Source organism: Otolemur garnettii, unplaced genomic scaffold (assembly GCF_000181295.1).
Source record: "Otolemur garnettii isolate 467f Iridium unplaced genomic scaffold, OtoGar3 scaffold00256, whole genome shotgun sequence".
NCBI classification, from domain to species: domain Eukaryota; kingdom Metazoa; phylum Chordata; class Mammalia; order Primates; family Galagidae; genus Otolemur; species Otolemur garnettii.
Genome location: NW_003852651.1, coordinates 189,017 through 212,168, shown reverse-complemented (window position 1 = coordinate 212,168; position 23,152 = coordinate 189,017). Strand labels below are relative to the sequence as shown.

Here is a 23,152-nt window from a genome sequence, read left to right as displayed (position 1 = left end):
CGGCTGTAACCCAGTTTCCTCCAATGAACAGATTCTCCACGTGTTTTCACCTGGCTGAGTCACAGGGAGATGTATATCTCCTCGACCAGGCTGCCTCTCTCTGCCATTACCTGGCAGGGGGAGCTGAGGCCTGACAATTTCAGGTTCTTAATGGAAGCTGGGCCAGTTCACTCAGTTACAGCTCTGCCCCTGATTGATGTTACTGACACTTAAATTTTGGCAGAATTTGTTTCTAAGCTGGCTATATTCCCCTGTGGACTCAGCCCCGGTCTTTGCCACTGCCCAGAGATGGTGTGTCTATCTCTGTTGCTCCCTGTGTTGTGGTGGGTGTGGTTAGAGCTTACACTCGGCTCTTGCCTGCTTTTGTCTTAGCTATGATCCCCTGAGGGCCGGGTGCTACTTAGGTCACTAAAGCAGTCCTGGTTCAGATCTTCCTTGTGAGTATGCCATCTCTATGTGCGTGTATTGACTCCATTTCTGCTGCGCTTCACCCAGGCAGGTAGTGTCTTAGACGTGCCCTTTACTCACAGGGCCTGTGTTTCTGTCCCAGATCTTTTCCACCAGTGGTTGCCACCAGAGAAGATGCTCGACTTCCTCTGGTTGCCCAGGGAGGCAGGGAGTGTCTTTCCATAATATCCCTAGGGATGTGAGCCCTATTGTTTCTGCTGCCGCTCCTGCTGTGTGCCATGAGGCACTGCCTCTCCCTCTCCCGTATGGTCCCCTCAGTTCACTGTGTTCTCCTTACTCTGTGCCACAGAATCAGCACAGACCAGCAACAGCCCATGCCTTGTCCACACCTCTCAACAAAATACCCAAGAATCAGGACTCCACTGGGTACAGGCTTCTAGACCTTGGGGTGAGAGTGGAGGGGAGTTCTGGGAGTTCAGAATTGCAGGTAGACAGTATATACAGTTTTATATAGTTTTATGCCTGGCAGGAGAGTTCCATGGCATACTGGTGGGTCCTCTTTGGGGAAGGAATTCTGATTTTTAGAGGGTCTCTCCTGTGCAATAAAATAGGAGGGGATCTGAACTCTGCTCGCTTGTTTGTTTGCAGAAAGTATACTGTAAGCTATTTTCCTGGGGGAGGGGATTCCCATTCTCTTGGCAGTGGATTTCGTACCTATTCTTTGTTTCCTTGGGGTCGCAGCTCACCTCAGCAGGGTTGATGTGTGTTCTTCAACCTTCTCTCTTGGCTTAGCTCCAAACCATCAGCTTACTTGCTGAACTTCTGTCTTTTAACTCTTCTTCTGGACAGGAGCGTCTGTGGAAAGCTGGCTCTAGTCGGCCATCTTGCGAGTCCTTACATTTTAACCTGAAGGCTGGCCTTTGGTGTTTCTTATAGGGTAGATCTACTAGAGACAAACTCTTTCATTTTATTCACCTAGGAATATCTTGAATTCTTCTTTTATGGAGGATAGTTTTTTTGGACTTAGAATTCTTTTTTGGGGGGTGGGTATAGAAATGTACCATTTTATTATGAAGTCTCACAAAAACAAAAATAGTATCTCAAAAAGGAAACTAGACTACGAACCTCCACCTGCAAAACTGGGAGAAGACAGAGGGCAGGCAGTGTGAGTTTCTTGGCTTACTTGAGCCCAGTGGGAAGGTATGAGGATTAGAACCGAACTAAAAAATGGCTGATGTTACCTTCAGGGCTTGAAAAGCATTGGGGGTCCTTAAACACTCAGCCACCCCTTCTAAAAAGCTCAATAAGGGCACATTTCCAAAGCTACTTACTATGCAAACACTTGGTGTTTCAGGATTTTGACTTATGGCTGCATAAAATTATCCTTTCTACCCAAGATGTCGTACTCTCTATGGTTGGAAATTAAGACTGGGAGGGACGGGTAGCAAAGCAGTGCCTAGAAGAGTTTGCCCAGCTCAGTACCCTTGTTTCTTTGTTTCTGTCTAGCCTTGGGGATATTTATATTTAATAAGTTTTCATATAAATACATAGAGAAATAGAAAATATAAAATCTGAGGGGGTATTGGAGAAAGGTGGGAGACATGACAAGAAGCCAGAGCTAGAGAGGTCTGCTCAGGCTAACTTGACCTTTTCCTTGACCCCTTTGGCTTCTGGCTTCTCCTCCTTGGTTTTCTCCTCTTCTGTAACTTCTTTCTTCTCTTCCAGATCTTTCTCTTTTTCATCTTCCATTTTGACTCTCTTAGCTTTTTTGAAGTTGGAAGTGTTCTTCGGCTGTACTCTCCTTCCTCATCCGAGTCAGAGAACTCTTCCTCACAGGCAATTCATTTGTCAGAGGAACAGACGGAGATGAATTTGTCAGGGTCTTCTTCATCCTCATCACTACTTTCCTCTGGGATGGCATCCTCAGGAATTGCCTGAATCTGAACCCCTGGTGCATGGGGCAGTATCCTGAAGTTCTCAAACAGTCGCTGTTTGATCTTCTCCAAATACTCATTAGTATTCTGGTTAGTCATATTGGAGGGGCTGATGTGAAGGTTGAAGTCTGGACCAAAGTATTCAAAGTAGTCATTGTATGGAAGCTCATTAGGGATTTTTTGTGTCCAGGGCCACAGCTGTTTCATATGTCTAGCATTGGGCAACACTACAAATGGTATAACCCCCTCCTCCCAGCATCAACATAGGCAGGTTGAAGCTTTTGACATATTCCACACACTTGGCATGACCTTTGATGGTCAGATTGAAGCAACCTAACTGATACTCAGACTGGAAGTCTGAGCCACAATGTAAGACCACTGCACTGGGCTGGAACATCTCCATTACTTTGGACATTACCAGCTTGAAAATGGCCTCATAGGACTCGTCATCAATCCCATCTTAGAGCAGATAGTTCACAGCCTAATACTTGCCTTTGCCAGCCCCAATATCCCGTAGGTCCCCAGTTCCTGGGAAGTACTCTCCATTTTTATGAAAGGACATAGTCACGACCTGGTCTGTGGTATAGAAGGCCTCTTCCACGCCATCGTCACAGTGAATATCATTGTCAATATATAGCACCCTCTGGTGATACTTTAGCAGTTCCAGGATGGCCAAGACAATATCATTGATGTAACAGAAGCCAGATGCCTTGGACTTCTTTGCATGGTGCAGGCCCCAGCCCAATTCACAGCGATGTCTGTCTTAAGTTTCACAGCATTTGCCACAGAGCCACTAGTAGACAACTGACAGAACTCAAACAGGCCATCAAATACTGGACGGTTCTCACCAACATTGAATCTCTGCATCTGCTTGCTGTATTCAGACATGTTATCTGGATGGATGGAGCACAAGAATTTAATGTAGTCATCACTGTGGTACTTGGTTATTTCCTCAGCATTGGCTTTATGAGGGCGATAGATTTCCATTTTTCAGTAGAGACCATGGTTAAGTAGCAAATTGTGAGTCATGCAGATTCGGTTAGGCTTCGTTGGGTGGCCTTGTCCATAATAATAATTTCCAACATCCCCATCATAGTAGTAACAGACTTTCTTCCTTGTGCCCTGTGTCTGTGCCATCTTGCTCGCCTTTGGTCCTTCCTGTCAGTCAGTCTGTCAGCCCTTCCACCCCTGGACTTAGAATTCTTGAATGATAGTTTTTTTTTTTTCTTTCAGCACTTTAAGTATGTTATCTTACTGCCTTCTAGCCTCCATGTTTTTGGATGATAAATAAACTGCAAGTCCTATTGAGAATCCTTTTTAAGTTATGAGTTAACTTCTGTCTTGCTCCTTTAAGGTTCTGTCTTTGTCTTTTTGGTTATGATGTGTGGCCTCTTAAGAGTTTGTCTGGCTCGGAGTTTGTTGAGCTCTTGAAATATATAGATTATATTTTATTAAATTTGGAAAGTTTTAAGCCATTATTTCTTCAGTCTTTCTGCTCCCTTTTCTCTGTTCTTCTTGGACTTTCATATACATATGATGGTAAACTTGATGGCGTCCTTCAGATCCCTTTGGCTCTGTTCATGTTTCTTTATTTTTTTTTTCTTTCTGCTCATCAGATTGATTAATCTCACTTGATATATCCCCAGGGTTATTTTCCATCTACTTGCTCAAGTCTGCTGTTGAAACCCTATACTGCAGTTTTCATTTCAGTTATTTTGCTTTTTTTTCACAGTTTGTCAATGTAGATGTTATTTTGTTTCTTAACTCTAAAATGTCTATTTGTTTTATAACTTGTCTCTATCGGTATTTTGTATTTGGTGAGACATCATTCTCATACTTTCCTGTAGTTCTTTAGGCATGGTCTCCTTTAGTCTTTGAAAGCATTTAAAATAGCAGATTTAAAGTCTTTGTCCAACTTTGCTTAGGATGTCAAGGAAAATTTGTACTGATTACTTTTTTCTTGTGTGAGGCTCTACTTTATTTCTTTGTCTTATAATTTTTTTGTTGAAAAATGGACATTTTAAATACTGCAGCAATTCTGAAATCACATTTTCCCCACTGCACTCCTCAAGGTTTATTGTTTGCCGTTTGGTGTAGTTATTATTTGCTAAGTGACTTTTCTGAACTAATTCTGTAAAGTCTGTATACCTTTTATGTCAGCCACTATGTCTCTACTTACAATAGACATCTAATGATTACCCAGAGATTTCCTTAAATGCCTGGAACCAGTGAATCTCCTAGGGCTTGCTGAGGAGCTTTGTGTACATGTTGCGGTATGTCTTCAACACTTAGCCAGACAATTTATAACTCTTCCTTAGCTACTGCTTCTGCGGAGCCTCAGAGTTTGGCACAGGTGAGTGCTTGGGGCCTTAAGTCTTACAGCCTCTACACATGCACGTGCCTTTCTTGATTCCAAAAAAATTGTGGGAATTTTTTGAATCCGCAGTGAACATTTCATTCTTTAGCTTTGTTTTAAGCATTTGGGTTAAGCTATTGTTTGCCAAAACTGTTATCCCGCATGTTAAGCAGCTATGACGTAAGCAGGTGCATTTCAACATTTTTCATAAGTTACCTGCCAGGGAGTAAGAGAGAGGCTTTTAGCATTAGGCTTTGAAAGAAAGTTCCAGCTCCGGGCAGTGCCTGTGGCTCAAAGGAGTAGGGCACCGGCCCCATATACCGGAGGTGTGGCGGGTTCAAACTCCGCCCTGGCCAAAACCTGCAAACAAACAACAACAAAAAAAGTTCCAGCTCCTTTCTGTTTAGTATATTACTTGGGATTTGGGCTGTTACTTTTCAAGGCTACTATTGAGCTGAGGAAAAGTGGATGTGTCTAGCATAAGTTAAAATGCCATAAATCTCATTATTCTTAGCCTGAGATTGCCACAAGCCTTTGGTTAATTTCCAGACTTATGAAAAACTTTTGATGATATTTCCTAGTTTTTTATTATTTTTATTGAGAAATTAATTTTTTGAAGTGCTAATTTTTCCATTTTTACTGATGTCACCCTCAGGACATGTCATCCTGAATATTTCAGTATGTGTCTATTAAAATTGTTGTTTTCTTCCATAAACATGTTATCATTATATTGACAATGAAGTGACATTTATTTTTTTAATATCAAGTACTTTGTTTTAAATACCAAATAATTAAAATCTCCCCCAGTTTTACCAAAAATGTATTTTATAATTAGCTTTTCCAAACCAAGATCTATTCAATGATTACATTGCATTTGGTTATTATGACCTCTTAGTCTTGTTCATTATTTAAAAATTTTTGCTGTGATAATTTTCAAGCATACATAAAAGTAGAAGGATAGTGCATGAACACCCATATTCTCAATATTCTGTAATTCTCTATATCAGGGGTCCTCAAACTTTTTAAACAGGGGGCCAGTTAACTGTCCCTTAGACTGTTGGAGAGCCAGACTGCAGGCCCCGGGATGAGTCGGCTGCTAAGCAGGACAGGCAGCAGTGGCAAAAACACCCGGCAGGCTGGATAAATGTCCTAGGCGGGCCACAGTTTGAGGACATCTGCTCTATATTCTACAATTATTAACATTTTGCTGTAGTTGCTTCATTTATCTATTTATAGTTTTTGCTGAGGCACTTCAAAGTAATATGGAGCCATCATAATTTATTTTACCCTATAGTACTGAAGTATCTCCTAAGAATCTTACCCCCCTATGTAACTAAACTATGTTTTTTGTTTGTTTGTTTGTTTCTGAGATAGAGTCTCACTATGTCACCCTCGGCAGAGTGCTATGGCATCATAGCTCACAGCAATCTCAAACTCTTGGGCTTAAGTGTTTCTCTTACCTCAGCCTTCCAAGTAGCTGGGACTACAGGCACCCCCACAACACCCGAGTATTTTTTGGTTATAGTTGTCATCGTTGTTGTTTGGCAGGCCTGGGCTGCATTTGAACCTGCCAGCTCCACTGTATGTGGCTGGTGCCCTAGCCGCTGAGCTACAGGTACCGAACCTAAACTATGTTTTCTTATATGTAGGAAATGTAATAATAATTCCCTAAGATCTTCTAATACCTAGTCCATAACCAATTTTTCACAATAGTTTTCCCACAGTATCTTTTATAGTTCCCCATCACACACACACACCTCCTAGGTCTGATCAAGGACTTTTTTTTTTTTTCAGCTTAAAACAGCCACCTATATGTGCATGTACTCTCTGGGCAGGAATTTGGAAAAGGTGCAGTGGGGATAACTTGTATCCACTCTATGATGTCAGTTTCAACTGGAAAAACTCTGAAGCCTGGAGGTGACTTGGTTCCCAAAAGTTTGAATCATTTGAGTGAAGTCTCATTCACTTATGTTTCTGGTACCTGCCCTGGAAGTTCTCAAAGACTAAAAGTGACATTATGTGGCCTCTCCATATAACTAGCTTCCTTACCATCTAATGGGATCTAGTGAAGTCAAGGCAAACAAATTTTTTACATAGCAACTTAGGTCTCCAAGGCTTGAATGTTTCAACAAGCAATGTGGAAACTGAATTTGCCTTTCCTGACCTTAGAAGTCACACACTATCACTTATAGCATATGAGCCTATTATATTCAAGAAGGGGGCACAGACCTCACGTATCAGTAGGAAAGCTGTCAAAGAATTTGGGGCCATGTTTTAAAGCCACCACACATACAAAATAAGAATATAAAAGATAGCCAAGTATCCATGACCCAAAATTATGCAAAGATATTTTTGCTAGATTTGCTTTGGATCATGTTTTAAGCAAAGAAAATGTTACCTTTGAAGAAAGAACTTTAGCTTCCTGAGATACCTGTTCTAGACTCCACATACTTGTTATACAGAAATTCTCCTTTCTATATGTAATAGCAATATCTAACCAACCAAGGAGTTTTAAAATCTAGGTCAGCACCACCAGCACACCTTTTTTCTAAGATGTTAGTTTTCTTCATTGAAATAGGATAGATGTTAGTTTTTTTCATTGAAATAAGATTGGATTGAAATTGGGGCAGCACCTGTGGCTCAAAAGAGTCGGGCGCTGGCCCCATATACTGGAGGTGATGGGTTTAAACCCAGCCCTGGCCAAAAACTGAAAAAAAAAAAAAAAAGGATAGTATGGTGAATCCTCGTATATCCATAAGTGAGAATGAACAGATATCAAGATTTTTTCCATATTTACTTCATCTGTCACTTTTTTCTTTAATTTTTTTTGCTTTAAAAGAAATCCCAGATATTATGTCATTTCTCCCATGTACTTTAGTGTGTATTTCTACAAAATATAGACATTTTCCACGTAACTACAATTCTGTTATCATACATAACAAAATTAATAATAATTATTTGATGTTACCTTATTCCAAGTCCTTAATCAAATTTCCTAAATTGTCCAACCAAAAAAGGTATTAAATGGATTTGTTCAGATCAGGATAGGGTCACTTCATATTTGACTGTCATGTCTTTTATATCTCTCAATTTCTTCTCTTTGTTTTATGCTATTGGTTTGTTGTAGAAACTGTTATAATTGCCCTGTAACATTTCCCACCTTCTAAATTTATCTGCCTGCCTCCTTGGGACATTGTTTTTTTAAGGCCAGGCATGGTGGCTCATGCCTGTAATCCCAGCATTTGGGAGGCCCAGGCGGATGGATTGCCTGAGCTCACAAGTTCAAGACCAGCCTTAGCCAGAGCAAGACCTTGTCTCTAGGAATTGCTGGATGTTGTGGCAGCCACTTGTAGTCCCAGCTACTTGGGAGGCTGAGGCAAGAGAATCGCCCAAGACTACCAAGGGTGACAAATGTGAGACTCTGTCTCAAAAAAAAAAAAAAAAAAAACAAAAAAAGAGAGAGAGAGAGGGAGAGAGAGACACTAAGCCATTTGTAGAACATCTGCTTGTTTTCTCAAGGTGTCATTTAACTTGTTTTTCCTCTCTGTGTTTCTAAACACTGCTAGTAATATGACTGGCTTACTTGATTTTTAACTTTTTAACAAAAAACTACTTCTCAGTTGATGTGGTGAATTTCCTATTGCATCACATCAGGAGGTGCATGAAATTATGCTATGTTTATTAGTGACATTAAAGTTAATACTTAGTTAAAGGGAGTGATATAATCTCATTGTTGTAAGCTTTTTATTTTTGATACTAGTAAGTAATCTGTGAGATAATACTTTGGTGCTGTGTGAATATCCAGTTCCCTAGAATCAATTGTTTCATTAGGACTTGCACACTTGTGATTTACTAATTCTGTCATTCCTTCTACATTTATTAGCTAGCATTCTTCTGTAAAGATCTATGTCTTATCATCTGGGGCTGTTTGGTTATCCTGAAATACACTTACTTTTGAAAGGTGGGATGAGTATTTTTTGATTAAAGTATGGGAAGGCAAGAGTTATGCAAGAAGATGGATGGTCTTCTTCAGGAATTTATAGCATGATTGATCAACAAAATAACATGTCAACATTAGCGAATAAGTCAAGGTGGTATGTACTATGTATCAAGTAATTTGTACTTATCATTAGTTCAGAGGAAAGAGTTCAGTGGAACCAGGGAGGTCCTAGAGGTTTTGCCTATGAGATTGATTTCTTGGGGAGGTTTGAAGTATGGGCAGGTTTTGAATAGGCAGACAAAAAGGAAGAGAGTACTCTAGGCCATGTGGCTAGTGAGAATGAAGGCACAGAGAGAGAAGATGAGTTGTACATGTTCTGTAGGTATAAGAAAAAACAATTTGGAGAAGCTGAGAATATGGACATGTAAATAAGATTGGGAGGTAGATGAGCCGGGAACAGGACGTGGACAACCTTAAATGCCAATTCCAGGAGGTTAAGTTTTTATCCTGTAATTAATATGTGCTGTGGGCATTTGTAAATTAGCTTCTTACCTGATAAGAAACAAAATCTGACTTTATAAAAAGCTAGAATCAAGAAGACCAATGAGACCACCTTTGGGATGCTTGATAGGGGATATGATTGGGACTCCGATAAATATCTTAGAGAGTGACACTTTCTCATTCTGTTTCTCCTGTAGCCCGTGTGACCCCAACTCTACCAAAGCAGGACCGTCCTGTGCGTGAGGGGACCCGGGTAGCTTCCATTGAGACTGGCTTGGCTGCAGCAGCTGCAAAACTGGCCCAGCAGGTAGGTGCTGGCACCCTAGGCAATGGCCCTGCAACTGATTTGCATTTTAACTTAGATAAGCCTCAAAACTCAGATCTTCAGGGTGATGAGATGCGATCATTGTCTACCTAATCATTGATCATAGATTAGGTAACTTTTGATCTTTATCTTTGGTAGTATCTTAGCCCCCTCCTATGTCCTTCACATCCCAACTCATTGACAAGCTACACATTACACAGCTGACATGACTTAGGATGAGAAAAAATATGAAGCCAGAGAAAAACCCTTTTAGATACTACTTGCCTTTCTTGGTGTGTAAAAACCTCTCAGATGAGAAGGGCCAGATTCATCCTTTGCCCTCAGATAAAGCCCTAAGGAGGTAACTCAACTGAGAATATTGAAGGTTTTCAGCCACTTAACAGTATTGGAATGCAGTCTATCAGGGACTTTTCTTACCCTCTTTACCAGATACTGTACTATTATCTTGATCTTCATCCCTTGCTTTTCAAGAAAACTTCACTCACTATTTTTTGTCCTAAAGGGTCATCTTCACTAGAATCAAGTTTATCTTCTAGCACTATAGTTTACAAAGTTCTTTAATGTGTGTAATGTGGTTAGCAACTCCAGGAGTATTTAGAGTTGAATCTTTTGGTTCTTTCCTTATCAATATCTCCTTAATGCCTCATACTACTTTCTATATCTTAGAACACTATTGAGCATCTGCTTTATGTTAGATGCTTCCATGTACAATGTCTCATGTAATCTGCCCAGTAGCCTTGTTCAATAGGTGATATTTTCATCATTTTACAGGTGAAGAAAATGAGGCTCTCTTTAAGTGACTAGTCCAGGATAATACAGCCAATAAATGGAGGAGACAAGATTCAAACTCATATCCTCTAACTTCAAATTTTATGTTACTTGCTATTTAAATAAAATTAAATAGTTAAATGCTTATATAATTCAGTAATTAAATTCTATTTAAATGAAATTTAATAGAATGCTGTTTTTTATATTATGTTATATGGAGCTCTAGAGTTGCTTAGAAATGTCATGGACGCTATTGTTGCTAGCCAACAGAAACCAAGCAGTCCAGGTGGTCCTTCTTTGACCAGAACTTCTCTCTGTTATGTATATTCCAGTGCCATGTAAGATGTAATGTAATAAAAATGGATTTAAATTTAACAGCTTTAAATAAATGGCTTTAAATAAACAGATGAATAAAAGTGTGAAAACTACTCTTAGTGCCTTGTAAGGAGCTCAGTTCTGTTTGGGTTTATCAGGGACAACCTCAAAAGAGTGGTTTTGAAATTGGGGAGGAGCTTTAGAAACTAAGCTTTTGGTAGGAGACAGGGAAGCATTCCAGGTAAAGGAAACTCCTTGGTGCAGCAAGAGGGAAATCAGTCCCTCTTGATTTCATCTCTAGTCACCTCATCTCCCTGACCTCCTGCCAGTCCCTCATATTATTTACACCAGCCATACTTAACTACAGTACTCATCGTTCACTCAGTGTTATCAGATTGTCTCATGCCTTTGTGCCTTTGTGCAAGTTATTCCTTCTGCCCATGTGGAACCATACCATCTCAGATGCCTTACCTAACAGTCCTTCACATCACCTACCGACACTTTGTTTCAGTGTCTACCTTCTGTGCTTCTATAGCATTTTCTCATGGTACTTATGGTCATAAGTATACTTTTCTATATCCCTTATTAAATTATAAATGCTTAAAGATTGGGAATATATTTGTTGATATCCCCCACATATGTGGTTAGCATATGTGTTTAGTTAGTGTTGGGGTGAGTGAGTAAATGAATAAATGAATGAATTAATGAATAGATCTTTCTGGAATGGAGATTCATGCTGGGGGATAGTATAAAAATAAATAATGGTTAAAAGAATAGATTCTGGGGCCAACCTACCTAGGTTTGAATCCTAGCTCTATCATTTGAGCAAGTTACTTAGTTTCTCTTTGCCTCAGTTTCCTTATAGACTTTGCCTTAAGATTAGATGAAGTAATACTTATACAAGCTCTTAGAATGAAACTTGGTAAAGAATAATTACTATAGGCACGTTAGCTTTTTACGGTTCTCATTATGGGTTGGCTAAATGTAAATAGGCAGACTATGGAAGACCATGAATGACAGGCCAGGGAATTCGAATGTCGGTGGGAAACAATGTTAAGTAAGGGAATTGGCAAGGTGAAAGTGATCCTGCCTTAAGACAATTTATTCATCTGTGGGAATTTCTGGATAAATTATCTGTGAAAGAGATTGGCAACAAAGACAGGAAAACTTAGGCTAAGTAATCCTAGATATGAAGAGGTAATTTTCAGAGTCAGATGACAGAAAAGGAATAGAAATGGAATTCCTGGTATGGGTGGAGTAGCAATGTGGATGAGAGAAGAGATTCTGAAGCCAAATGGGTTGAATCTAAATCCCACCTTGGCCAATTAATGGTTCTGTAACCTTGGGAAAATGACTTACTATCTCTATGCCGCAGTTTTTTCATCCTCAAAATGGGATTATAATTCTTCTCAGGTCCGTGTTAGTATTAAATGAGTAATTATAGAAGAGTGCCTGGCATGTATTACTAATAATATTATTCTTGTCCCCCAGAAATTCCTATGGTAGCCACAGCCTGTCAAATCTCTTCTGAAGGCAGGAATAGGCCTGTGTTGCCAACAGAAGGCAACGAAATGTAATCACTGAGTTGGTCTGTGTGGCTGTGTAGCATTTCAGAAGGTGAAGTCATTCACATGCTCTCAGCACTACCTTTCCAGGTTCTCAGGGCTCCAGATGCCCACTATACAGGTACCCACTATGCAGTGGATAGTAGGTCAATAGTGCAATGGATGGATGAAATTCGAGGTATTAGGAGGAGTGATACAACTCCTTATTTGTCACTCCCATCCAAAATTGAGGTTTTGAGACCTGGTGACCTGAAGGACTGTGATGTCCTCTGCTCAAAGAAAAAGACCAGCAAGAAGAAGAGAAGTCATTATAAGAGATGAAGACAGAATAATAATTTGCCACTTGTTGAGTACCTACTATGTGTTATTTTTACATTATTTTATTTAACTTTTCCAACAACCCTGAAAAGCAGATTTTTTAAACCTGTTTTACATGAGGCAGATGAGATTCAGAAAGGTTAGTAACTCCAACTAAAGTCATCCAATTTAGGAAGCATAAGCCTAGATTTGAACCTAGGTATTTAATTCCAAAGGTAATAATCTTTCTACTCAAAAATGTTCTATTTTGAGAAATTTACAGAATATGTGTCTTCAGATATGCCTGGTTAAATCATAGACTTAACTAGTTTTCAGTTGTGAGGCTTTCAGTTCAAGCTGCTTATTATCACTGTACTTTAATTTTCTCATCTATAAAATAAGAGTTTTTTCCTTCTCAGGCTTGTTATGAGGATTAAATGAGAGAAATTATATAAAATGCCTAAGCTGCTTTTGTAAATTTAGTTGTTATTAGAGGTATTCATGTCCACCTCATTAGTAGCGATGCTAGGCCAAAACCCTAGACGTCAAACTCATTTACAGTTCTCTTGCCAGTGCACTAATAAGTGGCAATGATGACTTAAGGATAGAGGATACCAAAGAGATTATCTCTGGTATTGGAAGGCCTGTGTGTTGTGTGTACATCCAGGCTAGACTTGGTAGGGGTAGGGAGGGTTTGGTGGGTTGCAAAACCATATTGACCATTGTCTAGTTCCTTTTCTGGGACATTTTCTTCATTTTTCTACTTGTTAATCTCTCCTTCTACTTGGCTTGTGTTTTAGGAGCTGCAGAAGGCCCAAAAGAAAAAATACATCAAGAAGAAGTCTTTGCTGAAGGAGGTAGAACAGCCTCGCCCTCAAATCTCCAATTTCAGCATGACAATACCAGCCACAACTCTGGCCACTGCACCACAACTTATCACCTCCTCCTCACCTCTGCCTCCTCCTGAGCCTAAACAAGAGGCCCTGTCAGGAAGTCTTGCTGACCATGAGTATACTGCTCGTCCTAATGCCTTTGGCATGGCCCAGACAAACCGCAGCACTACACCCATGGCCCCCGGCGTCTTCTTGACACAGCGGCGCCCTTCACTTGGCTCCCAGAGCAATCAGGCAGGACAAGGTACAGTAGCCATATGGTTATAGAACTGAGGGATCTTAGAGTCACCTGCTCCAAATCCTAGGTGTCCTAGTAGATAAAAATACTAGGGAGAGATGCAGAGGAACAAACTAAGGGGCTTAGACTTTGGGATCTTACAGGCCATTGAGAGACATTGTCTGATTTACAGACAAGATCAGGTTTGAGTTTAGAAAGCTCCTTCTGGTGGCTAGAATGCAGGGTGGACTAGAGGAGAGAACTATAGGAAGGAGTTTCATATATAAGTTCAGGTAGAATAAAGAGAGGGTGGTGCTTTGGCAGAAGGAATAGAGAAGGAGGGAGTAAACTGATCAAATATAGAGGTGATCAAATAGGACATGGGAGGTGATTTGACGTGGGGAGAGAGAAAGAGGAAAGAGAGAGTTAGGAGACTTAGGCCTCTTAAAGTATGTAGCTGAAGGGCACTGAGGTTGGTATGACATTGAAGGCAGATGATGATGGGAGTTCCAAATGAAATAAGGCCCTGGCAATAGCAACTTCAAGGACACAGCTATAATCACTAACCAGGCACTTGTCTAATGCTTGTGGGCAGGATAAAATGCCATGGAGGCACATTCACTTCCCTTCAGAATTTTGGAAGGTAAATGTTTGGGACCAGAGAAATCAGGGGAAAAGAACCAGACAAACACTATATATCCAGAGAGTCTGTATCTGCTGCAGGTGGTCATAGGAAGAAGAGCCAAGGTAGTACTGAATGAAAGTGGTTAAGGAGGTCTTCTCACTGGATACAGCCCAAGGATGGGGAGGCTTTGTGGGCAGAGAAATGGAGGTAGGAGGAAAGGCCTGAGGAATGTTGGTGCCAGAGTTGCTGCTGAAGCACTTGCCATAGCTCTTGTTTACTTTTCCCTTCTACAGGAAAGCGCCCCAAAAAGGGCCTGGCCACAGCAAAGCAGAGACTCGGCCGTATCCTGAAAATCCATAGAAATGGCAAACTACTTCTGTGAGCCTCTTGTATCCCATCCCCTACCACTTCACCCCCATTGCCTTCTCTGTTGTCAACTCTCGGGGTGCTCCTGGATCCTATCTGCCCCAGACAAGGTGCTGAGGCACATTGTCCTGCTTTCTTGGGACTGACCAAAGGCATGGACTACTCCATGGACCCCTACTGTAACTCCCTAACTTACTCCCCCACTTTCGCTAGAGCATCCTGCCTTCCTTCTTTGTATCTCTGAGCAGCAGGTAAATGGGAGAGGTTTCCAGCTGACTAGAACCCTCTGTTTTACTCCTGTCTATCCTTTACTCCTGTCTCCACTGTCCCCAGAGCTAAAAGGCAGGATGAGGAGAGCGTGAGCCCTTTTGATATTCCCATGGCCATGAAATGGGAGGCCCAGGGCTCACCACTTGCTGCAATTGCAGCCCTGTCTCCACCTCTGCCCATTTTTCCTTCTCCCCTTTCCCCCCAGTCCAGTGGACATGCCCCACTTTTCAGACTTGTTCTTAGAAGAAAGCTGTGGTCCTTACCCTCTCTTGCCAAATACTTGATGGAAATAATGAGGAGGGCCCAGTGTCTCCTTAATGCCCCACTGTGGGCCATTTCCAGAGGTGGCCTAGAAAGGCTGATTAAACTTATCCTTTAGAAGAAAGGAGATTTTTGTCACTTTTCAAGGTGGAGAAAGGACAGATACCCAAGCCTTTGACCATGATTTTGTAGCCGATTGGAGGAGGCTACTTTTGGTTGGCTACACATAAGTCCCTTGTCCTAATGTGAGCTCCACGATTTGTCTGGATTTTGAGGTCTTACAGCCCATTACTGTGGCTGGGCTCCAGCAGGTGAAAAATCGTCTCCCAGAAACCTGAAAGCACCTGCCACTGAAGCAGATAACCCTGTCCCAACCCTGTGCCACAGAGGACATCCTGGACCTTCTGTAGAGAGTGTGGCAGGACAGCCTACCCTTGGGTCCTCCATTGGGAACCTCCATGCTTCTTTCTCCACTGAGGTCTTGGTCTAAAAAAAACCTAAAGACTGTTATCTTCACTCCTGGGCCTTTGCATCTCCAGACAACAGGTGCAGACAGGTCACTCATGAGCCCAAGCTGACAAGAAGAGACACCCATCTGTGAAGGAGCAGGACATCTGATCCTACCTTCCCCTTTCTTTTCTTTGTGGATTGTCTCCATTGTCCAGATAGTACCCCACCTTTCACCTACCTTGCCTCATTGGCAATCTGGACTTGATGGAAAACAACCCTCCCTCATTTGGCATTGCCCAAGTGGAGTATTTCTTTGCCCTCTACCACCCACTCCACCCTCACCCCAGCTTACACAGTGCTTTTGGGGAATTCAGCAGCTACCATTCAGGTCATAAGGAATTTGTGGGGCTTCCTTTGTTGTCTTTGTGTCTGCAGTTTGTCTTTTCTCCTTAGCCCTACTCTACTCCTTCCTTGGAATTGGGGTTTCTTTTAGCCCATTTGCTTTTTTTACCTTGGGAACCCCAGGGGCCAAGCAGTTCTTCATCTAGTCACACCAAAGGCAAAAGGCCTGGCTACCTCCCCTTTAGCATGTGAGTTCCCTATTCCTCTTCCCTCTATTTCTTCCCAGCTTTGCTTATTTGGGGGATTTCAAGGCAGCATAAGGCAGAAGAGGACAGTTGAAACTTCTGTCCCTGTACAGGCAACTGCCTGACTGCTGTAACCAAGACTCGGTCCCTAGCTCTTTTGCCTATTAACAGTCTCTCTTGATCTTTCAAAGGCAGCTAATTGCTAGCAAGTCACCCTGATTCCAGGCCTCTTTCCCCTCTGTTTCATAGAAGTTTCTGTGTGACTGAAACCCATTGCCCATTTGACTGGCTTTTGTTTTGTTTAGTTGGGGTCTCTGAACCTCCTGTTTGTTGTTGTGTTGTTTCCAATGAAAAGCAAGTTTACCCTCAGAGTTATGCTTTTCCAAAGAGGCTAATGTTTTTGTTTTCTTTATTTTTCAGGTTTAAGTGAAGTTAAGTTGGGGAGGGGTTGGGAGTGGTAGTAACCAAGGTGTAGAACATGGTGAGATAGTTACATCTGATCTCCAATCCCCAGCAGGGAACTGGGGGTTCAGATAGGGGGCAGGGAGAGAGGATTTCTATTCACCTTTAATATATTTTTACAAAAAAGCAAACAATTAAAAATAAGCCCACTGCTTCTGTACATGTCTAAATATATTTTTAGAAGTGGGTAGGATTGTGAATTTCTGATGCAGGGCCTTTTTATAAATAGGATAAAGTAGCATTATCCAGATTTCTCTGTTGGTTTTTTTCCCCCTGCTTTTTTTCTTATGTTGTGTTACTAATGTAATTTATATATATTTTTTAGATTTTCCCTTTCCTATAGAGATAAAAGTGATTTATCTTGGCAATTGATTTGCTTGGCATTCTTCTTTTTGTGGTGGTGGTAGTGGTGTGGTGTGGGGTCTAGGAGTGCTGTCTTCTTTTTGTACTTCATCTCTTCCTCAGCAAGTTGTCAATGGGCACTTTCTGGTGCCCAGCCTTATACCTGAGGTGGGAAAGAGACAGGCTTCCTGCTCTCAGGAGGGATACACTTCACACATCTGAAGCAGGTAATCATAAGTAGAGTGAGCAGAAAATAAAGGGTCCAACAACTCAAAGGGGCCTGACAAATTCAATGGAAAGGCTTTCATAGTTTCCAAGGACTGTTTTTACTGGTTACATTTGTGTCGTCTCTGTGAATGTGGGATTTTTCTTCCTTTCTATAACATCTCCTACAGACATTTGTGGTATAATCTGGACCTAATTACTGTGCTTAGGGCCAGTGCAAGGGATAGAATATAATTATCAGAGCTAATACATTGCTATCATTTCCTTGTGCCAGCCACTACTGTTAGTGCTTTATATATGTTGACTCATTTTATCCTCACCAACATCCTCATCTTATCGATGAGGAAACAGTGTAACCTTTCTACATCACACATATAGTATGTTCTAGAACCAACCTAGTCACTATTTTACCTCCTCTCACTGATAATTGCTACCATAATTAAGTGCCTTTTGGGTGCTTGACATTGGGCTAGAGCTTTTTTTACTTAGGATATCTTATTTAATCCTCACAACCCTGTGAGGTAATCAGCCCAATTTTATGGTTAAGGAAATTTGCTAGTGGTCTTCCACAGCAGGATCTGCCTAACTCCCAAATGCATGTTTTTTCCCCTTCATTGTATGAGAAAATCCTTTGAGGCTCAATTACCTAACAAATTTTTATTGATGTTGTATGTAAGATGCAGCATTGAGAATTGTGTCCTGAGGAGAGGTCCCAAGGTGATGTTAGAAACCTCAGTTCCAAATTAACTACCACCTTAACTCTCTGTTTGACTCAGGGCTACTTACTCTCTGTTATTCACCTGTAAAAAAATTTTTAAGGCAATCAAGATTTCTTCTTAGAGATTCTTCTGATCTGGAGTGAGGCTGTCTAGGGGCACCTGCTGACTAAATGACTTCCTCCAGTTCTCACACCTGTGTCTCAGCATTATGCAGGGTTTGGATAGAGAAAGTCCATATCTGGGGCAGGTGAATTGTAAAAAGGAAACTGGAAAGAGGAGAGATTTAAGAACCTTTGCAGGAATGCCAAGCTGGGTTCTTTTTGTCACCAATTCTCACTCCATCTTCCTTAGGGAAGGGACAAACCACTGTCACCAGCCTCAGGTTACAGGATAAGTCTAGGTCACCTTACTCTTCCATTCAGGCAGATCAGAGGGCTCTTATCTCCAAATTGGGAGGAAAATAAGACACCTGACTTTAGTGTTCCCTTTTTCCATTATACAGTGAAAAAGTGCACAGGAGTTATTGCTAAGAGCCATTCTTCTCAATGACTAATCAAGTAATTGGGTAGAAATTTCTTGTCTGGGTATCAGTTTCTATGTTTGTCAAATGGAATTATCTCAACTGTGGAGCCCTCTTAAGTTGTTGTTCCTAAACTTTCTGGATGCTGTTGATTCCCCCAAATGAATCCTCAGCCTTAACTTGTATGGAATACAGATCCACATTTCTGCTTGCTCATGTTATGTCCTCTGCCTCAACTTACACAGGCCTCTCCATCAGGATTCTGTTCACACCAAATTGAATGTCCTCTAGTAAGTTAAATGGAGGAGAAGAGCATCATGTGGTAAATTGTACTGATAGAGATGAGCAGGGGATATTGAGCAGGCAGTCCATCCCAGAGAAGCAAAAGCCACCTTGTCCAGTGATTCCTGAGCTGAAAGATGAAAAGTAATTACCCAGTTAGGCAGAGAATAGTGGTAAGTGTATTCCAAACTAAGGCAATAGCATGAATAAAAATAGACAGGGAAAAAAATGTGTGTATAATTAAGGGCAAGCAATTTAGCATAACTGCAGCTGTGACTTTCACCTGGAAGAAGGATATATTCAGAATCTCCAAGAGGAAATATGTAGTTTGAGGAGGCATATGTTCGTAAGTGATTAGTTTTTAGGCATGATATTTATTTAAAAACCCCAGATGTGGAGGATACATAATTCTGATGGTTGTCAGAAGACTTAACTTTATTCCATTACTGACAGAGAACCATTAAAAGATTTTAAGCAGGAAATGGCATGGTCTGACTTGCTTTTAGAAAAGATATCTTTGGAGTAGTTTAGGAATGGGAGAGACAAACCAGAGAGGCCAGTGAGGAAGTTACTGCAGATGTGGGGAAGGCACTATCTCATCTAGTGTCTCATTGAATGCCGCTTGCCTAAGGAAAGCCTTCATGCAAGATACAGTCAACTCTGACATTTTCCTAGACTTCTACAATCTATAAAAGGTGGGGATCCCGGGACATTTCTAGGACAGCGACCATAGGATCAGCCATTCACATACCCCAAGAGACAGAAGATGGTCCCTTCTATCCCCTTTTCAGCTTTTTAACTCTTAAAATATATTTACTTTATCAGATCATCTCCTTTTCCAATTAATATGATAAGAAAGATATAGTACCTATTTTGTATTTTCCTTGTCAGGAGTCCAATAGCCTCCTCCACATTCCATTCCATTCTGTCATACACAACCTTTCAGGAGTATCTCCCCAAAGTTCTATTTTAATCTTCCCCTCCTATTTAAGAACATTCCATGACTTTCCACTGCTTATTATACCCTCTGAATCTCAAGACTTTCTAAAACCTGGCCCAATCTGGAGATAATGGGCTGTGGTGAAAAGGAGATGTGCCTGGGAGTTAAGATGACCCATGATTCAGTCTAGTTCTGTCATCTGTGTGATCTTGAATTAATTGTTTCTTATTTCCTTGCCTTAATTTTGTCATCTGTAAAATTAAAATATAATTCTAAACTCATAGGGCTGTCAGGAGGATTCCTAGTAGCTAGTGTCTTTAAAGAATTTAATTCAGTGTCTGGCAGTCAAGTGATCAGTGAATGTAGTTTAATTTTTCCCAGTCAAAATTTGCCCAACAAAGGCTATAATCTCATAAAAAGAAATATAGAGAAAGTAAACCTTCAGAGGAATGGGTGAGATTATTTTAAACTGGGGCAAGAAATTGAGTTGGCTTCATGAGGATGATGGTGTTTTAAGTCCATAGGAAGATGGCTGAGTCAATAAAGCTGGTATATACTTTAAACTTTTGCAGAGGAGATATAAGTCTGTGACACAAAGTTGGAAGGTGTCAGGGTATCAGCCATACCAATTCAATATTGTTCTATAGTAGTTTATCAAAGCCTCTTTGGGTCAGGCTCTTTTGGAGGGCTTGATCTTCCATGTTTAGTATGCAAATATGGGAACCCATGTAGTAGGATAAGTCCTATGTTACAAATAAGTATGAGGTACTATAGAATCATGAAACAATGAGTCCCAACCCAGTCTAGGGAGCAGGAAAAGCTTTTGGGAAGAAGTAATACCTGATTGACTTTTGATTCATCAGGCAAGGGAAGGCAAAAGGATGAGTTGGGCTAGAGCATTTCAAGCAAGGGGGCCAGCATAAGCAAAAGTAGAAAGTCATAAAGTAGCCTGATATATGAGTGGAAGTACAAACCCTTGAATTGAGCTGGAGTACAGGCTACAGTAAGGTGTCAGGTGTCAGGGATGAACCAGAAGAGATTGGCAGGGATGGGATCATGCATGTTTCATTTATGTTTCAGAATGTTTTCTTTGGTGATCCTTGAGTGGGAATAGACTGAAGTGGGCTAGCATGGAGGTCACTGTTAAGGTGGTTGCAAGATTCTAGTTAAGATGCAGTGAGGTCTAAACAAGGGTAGTGGCTATGAAAATACCAGGGATGTTAACCCATACCCCTTATTTTTTTCCCTAACATTTGGCAATGAACATGTTCAAATACTCAGAAACTCAAAGTAATTTTGTACTGTGAACACCCATATATCAACCACCCAGGTTCTGCAATTAGCATTTTACTACACTTGACTTTAGCATGCGTATCTATACAAGCCTCAACCCATCTTTTTAAAATGCATTTCAAGGCTTGGCATCCATAGCACAGTGTTTATGGTGCCAGCAAGATACACTCAGGCCGGTGGATTCGAGCCCAGCCCAGGCAAGCTAAACAATAATGACAACTGTAACAGAAAATAGCTGAGTGTTGTGGTGGGCACCTGTAGTCCCAGCTACTTGGGAGGCTGAGGCAAGAGAATCGCTTAAGCCCAAGAGTTAGAGGTTGCTGTTGGCTGTGATGCCACAGCACTCTACCAAGGGCAACATAGTGAGACTCTGTCTCAAAAAAAAAAAAAAAAAGTTGTTCAAATTTGCAGACATGTGTACACATCTCTTAAATACTTCTATCAACCTGGAAAGTACCCACATGACCTTTCTCAGTAAATCACAGCCCTTCCCACTTCTAGAGTAGGCCTTGAGTTGGAAAGGGTAGGATTTGGAATTTTGAAGCTAGATGTTCCAGGTGGAGGGAACCTAGGTAGCTCCCTCTTTAGCAAAGGCTTTGAAGAAGTTAAATAGAGAGGGATGCACAAACATTGGTAAAGGTTGGGTGGATGCCCTTCAGCCTCTCACCCCTCTCACATCTTTACGGGTCAAAGCATGAAACAATAAAGCAGCCAGGAGTTAAGGGATTGTCACTTCTGAGGAGCTAAGAGTCTTCGTGTGGAGGGGGGAGAGATAAATACTGACAGTCACAAGTGTAACAAATGTTGAGTGTCATATTGTACTAGGGTCAGCGCTATTATCAAGGAAAGGATGGAAAGTGAGGTAAAACAAGACAAGAGTGCCACAGGGGTTTAGAGTGTATTTTTATGTCTGAGAGAGAAGTGATAAGGTGGCTATCTCAGACTCTTAGGACTGGAGGAGCTCAGAGGAAATGGGAGAACAATAATTAGCAGCCATGAAAAATTTCCTGGAGGTGAGAGGAGTTAAATCTTGAATGATGTAGACTTTGATAATAAGCGTGTTAGACACAAGGATGTGTCAGTTGCAGATAATAGAAAATGCAAGTCAAACATAGGACATTAGCTCATGTAACTGAAAAGTCTAGAGGTATGTGGATTTTAGGCACAGTTTGATCAGCTTTGGTCCTGATGATTTCAGCACTGCCCTCTTGTGTGTGTTAACTTTTGTCTTCAGGATACTTCATCATGGTTACGAGATGACTGCCTGCAACAAATGGAGATACATAGTCACTTCCCACAATCATTTTTCAAAAGGCTTGAGGTTTGTGCCAGTTGAACTATCCCTGACTCAATTCCTGTGGCCCAGGAATGCGATATATTGCCTGGCCTATGGATTATATGGTGAAATCATTGTGGTGAAAAAATGACTCCCTGGAGCTGGGAGTGAGGTCATCCCACATAAACCACATGACTTCTACACAATGCTTCTACTTGTATTTATTTGTCGTGTGTGTGTGTGTGTGTGTGTGTATGTGTGTGTGTGTGTTATTTGGTGCAGTGCCTATTCAAATCCTTTGATATATATATTTTTTGAGACAGCGTGTCACTTTGTTGCCTTCCGTAGAGTGCTGTGGCACCATAGCTCACAGCAACCTCAAACTCTTGGACTCAAATGATCTTCTTGCCTCAGCCTCCCCAGTAGCTGGGACTACAGGAACCCACCTCAGTGCTAAGCTATTTTTAGAGACAAGATCTTGCTCTTGCTCAGGCTGGTCTCAAATGCCTGAGCTCAAGCAATTCACCCATCTCAGCCTCCCAGAGTGCTAGGATTACAGGCAGGCATGAACCACTGCACCCGGCCTAAATATTTTGATATTTTTAATTGAGTTGTTTCCTAATGATTACTTTTTGAGAGTTTTTTATTTATTTAGGATACAAATCCTTTGTTAAGTTAGATGATTTGCAAATATTTTCTCCCAGTCTGCAGCTTTTCTTTTCATTATTAGTGTTTTCCACAGAGCAAAAGTTTTAAAATTTGATAAATTCCAATTTATTGATTTTATTCTATAAATAGCCCTTGTTAAGAATTCTTTGCCTAACCCTAGATCATTAAAAGTTTCTCATATGTTACTTTCTAAAAGTTTAAGTTTCATGCTTTACATTTAGGTTTATGATCCATTCTGATACAATTTTAGTATATAATAAGAGGTTTAGGCTCGGCGCCTATGGCTCAACCGGCTAAGGCGCCAGCCACATACACCTAAGGTGGTGGGTTCAAATCCCCAGCCCGG

At 41.0% G+C, this 23,152-nt stretch overlaps 1 protein-coding gene and 1 pseudogene across 4 annotated transcripts in view; one reads left to right on the top strand and one right to left on the bottom strand.

Annotated features, from left to right (window-relative positions):
* The window catches only part of PHF8 (PHD finger protein 8), a 134,065-nt gene extending 117,157 nt beyond the window's left edge, over window positions 1-16,908 (top strand). For 2 of the 4 annotated variants that reach the window (XM_012813292.2, XM_012813294.2), the window contains 3 exons: window positions 9,337-9,446; window positions 13,210-13,546; window positions 14,438-16,908. In XM_012813292.2, coding sequence (XP_012668746.1) covers window positions 9,337-9,446; window positions 13,210-13,546; window positions 14,438-14,526 — 536 coding nt within the window. In that variant the 3' untranslated portion in view covers window positions 14,527-16,908. The remainder of the gene's footprint in view (window positions 1-9,336; window positions 9,447-13,209; window positions 13,547-14,437) is intronic. The other 2 variants (XM_023508544.1, XM_023508543.1) reach the window with 1 other exon arrangement.
* LOC105888289 lies at window positions 2,021-3,479 on the bottom strand (annotated as a pseudogene).
* Window positions 16,909-23,152: the final 6,244 nt, after the last annotated feature.